The sequence below is a fragment of the Emiliania huxleyi genome (genome assembly GCF_000372725.1).
Source record: "Emiliania huxleyi CCMP1516 unplaced genomic scaffold EMIHUscaffold_84, whole genome shotgun sequence".
NCBI classification, from domain to species: domain Eukaryota; phylum Haptophyta; order Isochrysidales; family Noelaerhabdaceae; genus Emiliania; species Emiliania huxleyi.
In genome coordinates, this window is record NW_005195736.1 from 551,899 (window position 1) to 558,730 (window position 6,832).

The following is a 6,832-nucleotide window of genomic DNA, read 5'->3' on the forward strand; positions in this document are numbered from 1 at the left end:
TCCCCGCTTCCTTCTTCCTTCCCTTCCTTTTGAACCGAACGGGGGTGGATGGGGGCTTTCCCTTCGGGGGGGATTTCGCCTGGCGGCACGGGGGCGGTAAAAAAAGGGAACGTTTTCCCGGGGGGGGCCAATCCCCCCGGGGGGGGAAACCCCCCCCCCCCTTGGGGATTCCGCCTTTTGACCCGCACACGCTTCCCTTTGGGCGGGTTTGAAGCTTCCCCCCCCCCCCCCCCCACCGCCGCCAGTGCGCCAAGCACCCCCCCCCCCCCCTCCCCTCGCTCTCGCCCGTTTCGCAGGGTGGCGGCGCCCCCGCCGGCACGCTGCTGACGGTGCTCACTGCGCTCGGCTCGAACGCGCTGGGCCTCGCGAAGGGGTACGCCGCCTTCGCACGCAGCAACGACGAGAGCGCGGCGCTGTGGCCTGTCCTCCGCTCGATGCTCGGCTCGCTCTCTCTCGGCTGGTCGCCGCAGGCGGGATGCTTCACACTCGCGCACTTCATGTTTTGGCGCGGGCGGCCCGCCGGCCCCGCCCCCCTCCCTCGCCCAAGCCACTCGCCCCCGACCCGCCCCTCCTCTTCGCCGAGGCAGGTGCAACGTGCCGGTCGTCCACCGCTCCTTTGGCGCGCGCGGCGCCAACCCGCTCCGCTTCCGCGACCGCGAGCAGCTTCCGATGCCGGCTGCGTGGTGGAACCTGTGGCACCTGCTGCCCGCCCTCGGCCTCTACGCGGCGATCGGCCTCGCCCTCCCCCTCTTCTACCTCGCCGCCCTCCTCCCGCCGCTGCGCGCCGCCGCCGAGCGCCGGCTCGCGGCCTACTCGTACCAGGGCGACGCCTCCTCCTCCTTCGCGGTCCTCACCCGCGCCTCGTGCGGCAAGCGCGCCGTCGACGTCACCTTTGCGTGCCCGGGCGACCCGGGCATCTACGGCACCGCGCTGCTCGCCGCCGAGTGCTCGCTCGGCCTCGTCGACGCCACCCGGCGCGGCGCGCTCGCGCCCGGCTTCACGACGCCGGCGATCGCCCTCGGCGACGCGCTCGTCGATCGGCTGCGAGCCGCTGGCTGCACCATCGAGGCTAAGGCCACGCAGCCGTGAGGCAGGACTCACTGCGGGGTTCAGTTCCGGCGCTCGGTTTTTGGGTCTCTTTCCTGTGGTTGGTCTGAGAGTGTTTTGCTTTTGGTCTGCTGTGTGTGTGGTTTATATTAGCGTAGGACAAAAAAGTGAAACGCGTGTCGGGCAGTGCTTGCCACTTACTGGTATAGCCCACCAGAACAATCAAACACTCTACGGCCAAAAACAATCAAACGGTGGTAAGATTTACCACGACTTCTGCGAGGCAAAATCTGGGCGCTGAGCCGAGTCCTGAGGCTGGTTTGGCTTTGGGCCCAAAATCAGCCAAATTTTAGGCCAAATCGGCAAAATGCCGGGAATTTTGCGGAGAACCCGTGTATACCTGGAACTTACCCTGCGACCGCCTGGCTGGGTATTTTGTCGATTTCCTCAATTTTGCCTCAGATTTTGCCCCAGACCAGCTCTCAGTACTCAGACTCAGGGAAACTCGCGAGTTACTTTCCAGAATGGAGCACCAAACACCCTCTGTTTTCCCTGGAAATTTCCGGAAACGCAAAGTGCTGGGGACCCTGTGTTTTCCTTTTTGTTTTCCGGAAAACCTGCTCTAGCCCAAGTCCAGACGTTGCAGAGCATCCGGCAGGCGCGCAGCGACCCAAATTTTTGCTCACCGCACGGCCGTGCGAGCCGGTGGTGATGGTCGGCGTCGGCGCGCGCCGAGAGAGAGAGAGAGAAGTCGCGTTGTCCCGGTAAGAAAAAGAAATCGATCGCCATGGCTGGCCCTCGTGTTCGAGCGTTGGACGCGCCGCTCCTCGGCCAGCGCGTCGTGCTCGGCGGACTCTCGGCCCGCCCCGAGCTGAACGGGCGGTGGGGCGTGGCGCAGAGCTTCGAGGGCGGGCGGTACGCGGTGGCGCTCGAGGGCGGCGGCGAGAGCGTGCGGGTGCGGCCGGGTAATCTGTCGCCGGGTGCGGCGGCTGAGCCGAGCGGTGCCGCGGCAGCCCCCGACGCGGTTGTGACAGCGGCTCAGCGAGGTGAGGAGGAGGCGGTGCTGGCGTGGCTTGACGGTGGCGGGCGGGCCGACGCGACGTACGAGAGAGGCGAGACTAGCGGCCTCACGCTGCTGATGTTCGCCGCCCGCAGCGGCCACGAGCGGGTGGTCGAGTTGCTGCTGCAGCACGGCGCGGGGATCAACAAGCAGAGCAGCCACGGCGACACCGCGCTGATGCTCGCCGCCCAAGGGGGCCACGAGCGGGTGGTCGAGCTGCTGCTGCAGCACGGCGTGGAGATCAACAAGCAGAACGGCAAAGGCGTCACCGCGCTGATGCTCGCCGCCCAAGGGGGCCACGAGCGGATGGTCGAGCTGCTGCTGCAGCGCGGCGCGGGGATCAACAAGCAGAGCAGCCACGGCGACACCGCGCTGATGCTAGCCGCCCACCAAGGCCACGAGCGGTTGATCGACTTGCTGCTGCAGCGCGGCGCTGAGGTCAACCTGCAGAAAAGCGACGGCTTCACCGCGCTGATGAACGCCGCCAATGAAGGCCACGAGCGGGTGGTCGACTTGCTGATTCGGCACGGCGCGGAGGTCAACCTGCAGAATAGCAAAGGCAACACCGCGCTGATGCACGCCGCCCACCAAGGCCACGAGCAGTTGGTCGAGCTGCTGATACGGCGCGGCGCGGAGGTCAACCTGCAGAATAGCAAAGGCAACACCGCGCTGATGAACGCCGCCAATGAAGGCCACGAGCGGGTGGTCGACTTGCTGATACGGCGCGGCGCTGAGGTCAACCTGCAGGACAGCGGCGCCACCGCGCTGATGATCGCCGCCTTCTTCAACCACCCCGCCGTCGTGCGGCGCTTGCTGCGGGCGGGCGCAGACACCGCGGCGCGCGTTGCGAGCGGCAAGACGGCGCTGCAGCTGGCGAAGGAGAAGGGCCACGCCGCGTGCGTCAAGATCTTGACTGAGGCAGCGGCGGCGGTTGCGGAGGGCCGAGTAGGGGCCGACTGCGCTTCCTCGGGCGCAGCAGCGGCAGCTGTGGACGCGCCGCTGCTTGGGCAGCGAGTCGTGCTCGGCGGGCTCTCTTCCCATGCCGAGCTGAACGGGCAGCGGGGCTTGGCGCGGAGCTTCGAGGGCGGGCGGTACGCTGTGGCGCTCGAGGGCGGCGGCGAGAGCGTGCGGGTGCGGCCGGGCAATCTGTCGCTGGCGGCGGCGGAGCCGGTGTCAGGCGGTGCCGCGGCAGTCTCCGATGCGGTTGTGACAGCGGCTGGGCGAGGCGAGGAGGAGGCGGTGCTGGCGTGGCTTGACGGTGGCGGGCGGGCCGACGCGACGTACGAGAGAGGCGAGATGAGCGGCCTCACAATGCTGATGGGCGCCGCCGCCAACGGCCACCAGCGGGTGGTCGAGTTGCTGCTGCAGCACGACGCAGGGATCAACCTGCAGAACTGCGAAGGCGGCACCGCGCTGATGCTAGCCGCCTGCAACGGCCACGAGCGGGTGGTCGAGCTGCTGCTGCAGCATGGCGCGGAGATCAACCTGCAGAGCAGCAAAGGCAACACCGCGCTGATGCTCGCCGCCCAGGAAGGCCACGAACGGGTGGTCGACTTGCTGATACGGCGCGGCGCGGAGGTCAACTTGCGGGACAGCGTTGGCGGCACCGCGCTGATGGGCGCCGCCTTCTTCAACCACACCGCCGTCGTGCGGCGCTTTCTGCGGGCGGGCGCAGACGCTGCGGCGCGCAATGCGAGCGGCAAGACGGCGCTTTGGTGGGCCAAGGAGGAGGGCCACGCCGAGTGCGCGCGCGCCCTCGAGGAGCACTCGTCGACCACAGCAGAGGCGGAGGGGGAGACGGCGGTCGCAGAATCAGCCGAACAGGCCGCGGCGGCCGCACGCGAGGTGGCAGCGGCTGCGGAGGCGGCGGAGGCGCGCGATGCTGCCGAGGCGGCGCTACGCGAGGCGGTTGAGGCGTGCGAGCGAGGCGACGTCGATCTCGAGGCGCTCAGGGCGGCGATCAACGCGAACACCGACGCCGCCGACGGCTCGGAGGCGCTGCGGGCGGCGCGGCGGCTGCGCGACGATCTGGCGGAGCGCAGGACCCGCGAGGCCAGGGCGCTGAAGCGGCAGCGGCAGAAGGAGGAGAAGGCGGCGGCGAGGCAGGCGGCGGCGGCAGCGAGGGCGGCGGAGGAGGCGGATGCGGCGGCGCGGGCGGCGGAGGAGGCGGAGGCCGCGTCGCGGGCGAGGGAGGAGGCAGAGGCGAGGGCAAGGGAGGAGACTGCAAGGGAGAGGGAAGAGGCGAGGATGAGGGCGGCAGCGGAGGCGGCGGAGGTGGCGGCGGCGGAGGCGGAGGCGGAGGCGGCGGCTGTAGAGGCGGCAGTGGCGGCCGTGGCGGCGGCGGAGGCTCGAGAGGCAGCGGAGGCGGAGGCAGCGGCGGCTGAGGCGGCGGAGGCGGAGGCGGCGGAGGCGGCGGCGAGTGTCGCCGCCCTCGCCGCCGCTGCCGCGCCGCCCGCCGCCGTCCCTCTCGACGAGCTCATCGCGGCGACCGACGGCTTTTCTGAGGCGTGCAAGGTGGGCGAGGGAGGCTTTGGGCGCGTCTACCGCGCCGACGCGCTGCCGTCGCTTCCGCGCGTCGCTTGCGGGTTCGCGGTCAAGACGGCGCTGGTCGGTGTCGGCGCCCAAGGCCTCGCCGAGCTGCAGAGCGAGGTGCGCACGCTCAGCGCGGCGTGCCACCCGTCCCTGCTCCCTCTGCTCGGCGTCTGCTTGGCACAGGCGAGAGCGTGCCTCGTCTACCCCCTCTGCTGCGGCGGCAGCCTCGAGGACCGCCTCTACCGCTCGCCAGCCGCGCTGCAGCGGCTCCGCATGCTCGGCTTCGAGACGGCGCCCCCGCCGCTCTCCTCCGCCGCACGGCTCCGCGTGCTGCGCGACGCCGCGAGCGCGCTGCACTACTTGCACACGCTCTCGCCCATGATCTTGCACCGCGACGTCTCGGCGGGCAACATCCTGCTCGACGAGCGCGGCAACGGCTACCTCGCTGACGTGGGCTTCGCGCGCGCGGCAGAGGCGACGGCCGGCGGACAGGTCTCGCACCTGTCGACGCAGCGCATCTTTGGCAAGCCTGGGTACATGGACCCGATCATCCTCAACGACGGCCAGGCTTCGCAACTCACCGACGGCTTTGCGCTCGGCATCACGCTGCTCGTCGCCCTGACCGGCCGCGGCGCTCTTGGCTTGCTCAGTGCGTGCGACGATGCGCTGGAGGAGCCCGACACGGCGGAGAGCATCGCGGTGGCCGACGCGGGCTGGTCGGCGGTGCAGGCCGAGGAGCTGGCGCGGCTCGTGGTCGGGCTGGCGTTCGTTCGGAAGAAGAAGCGGATGCCGCTCGCAGAGGCGCTGCCGCGGCTGGAGGCGCTAGTCGAAGCGGCCGGGGAGGTGGAGGAGACGGCTGGGACCGAGGAGCGCCAGTGTGACCTCTGCTACGACGCGCCTCGCTCGGTTCGCTTCGCGTGCGGCCACGCGCTGTACTGCGAGGCATGTGCGCCGCGCGTGCTGGAGCGCGACACCAACTGCCCGGCTTGCCGCCGTCCGGCGCTGCCGATCGTCGACACTGGAGCAGGCGTGGCGGCGCAGACGACCTTTGTCTACCAGTCTCCTCGCGCGGTGCCGAACCCTCCGCCGGCCGGCGGCGCTGTGCCGGCAGTCGGTAGGCGCGGACGCGGCGGGCGCGGTGGGCGGGGCGGGCGGGGCGGGCGGGGCGTGGGGCGGGTCGGTTGGTAAACCTAGAGAAAGCGCCACAATTGCGTGTGTACAATGTCCCCTAATACCCCACCTTGCAACGGTCATGCCGGTCGTCTTTGCTGCCTTGTTGATCACTCCTGTCGCTTTCGCTGCCTCGCTAGTCACGCCGACTCTTACCACGCCGACTCGGCGACACTGCCAGCCGGACGCTCCCCACCGGCTATTCTCTCGCTCGACTCCGGCTTTCGCTTCTGCCCGGACCTCCGGCGGAGCGTGCCGCTCCGCTGGCTGAGATTGCCGAGTTTGAGGCGCTAGCACTCGCGCTTCCTCGTTTTTACAACGGGCAGGAGTCGCCGCAGCAGTACAAGAGAACGCTGCTGGCCGCCGCTGATGCTTCGCCACCCGTGTATCGGCCAGTATGACCGAGCCGCAGCTCCAGCGAGCCTTTGTGGTGCTCTCGTTTCTCGTCCATTGCTACGTCTGGTGCGAAGACGGCGCGGCAGAGCAGGTGCTGCCGCGCACGATCGCCGCGCCGTACTGGCACGTCGCCAAGGCGCTTGGCTGCGAGCCAGTCTACACTGACGCAGTCATCATGTGGAATATGGTTGGAGCTGGCGGCGACAGCACGGCCGACCCAGACCTCGAGGAGCCCTTCCTGCGAGAGCAGCGCCGCCTCATGCCCGCCTCGCAGCGCCGCTTCGTCGAGCGCTTCACGGCCGAGCCCGCCGTCAGCCTCCGCGCCTTCTTCGACGCGCACCCCGCCCTCGACCGCGGGCCGTACACGCGCGCGGTCGCGTCGCTGCGTGCGTGGCGGCGCGAGCACATCTCGCTCGCCGGGATGTACCTCGTCTCGTTTGCCCGCGAGTTGGAGGGCGATCCGGCGCGCGGGCCGCCAAGCAAGAGCCCGCTGCACGTCAAGGGCACCGGCGGCTCCTCTCTTCGCACACTTCTACTCGATGGCGGCTCGCCGACTCTCCCAGGCGCACCTCCTCCCTCCTCCGACCCTCCTCCTCTCCTCCCTACTCCTCTCCTCCTCCCCTCCTC

General features: G+C 69.7%; 3 protein-coding genes across 3 annotated transcripts in view; all 3 read left to right on the forward strand.

The window, feature by feature from the left end:
* EMIHUDRAFT_219362 (hypothetical protein) overlaps positions 1-1,089 on the forward strand; it is a gene marked incomplete at both ends in the record, with an annotated part of 1,999 nt that extends 910 nt beyond the window's left edge. Inside the window, 2 exons of the mRNA XM_005758813.1 lie at positions 372-460; positions 588-1,089. Of these exons, the coding sequence (XP_005758870.1) occupies positions 372-460; positions 588-1,089 (591 nt within the window). The remainder of the gene's footprint in view (positions 1-371; positions 461-587) is intronic.
* Positions 1,090-4,354: 3,265 nt separating this feature from the next.
* EMIHUDRAFT_68733 (hypothetical protein) lies at positions 4,355-5,278 on the forward strand (the record flags this gene model as incomplete). Its single annotated transcript, XM_005758814.1, has 1 exon — positions 4,355-5,278. A coding segment is annotated over one exon (924 nt), but the record flags the coding sequence as incomplete, so codon positions are not given.
* A 928-nt stretch (positions 5,279-6,206) lies between these two features.
* Positions 6,207-6,832, forward strand: part of EMIHUDRAFT_219364 (hypothetical protein) — a gene marked incomplete at both ends in the record, with an annotated part of 1,534 nt that continues 908 nt past the window's right edge. The window contains one exon of the mRNA XM_005758815.1: positions 6,207-6,701. Within this exon, the coding sequence (XP_005758872.1) occupies positions 6,207-6,701 (495 nt within the window). The remainder of the gene's footprint in view (positions 6,702-6,832) is intronic.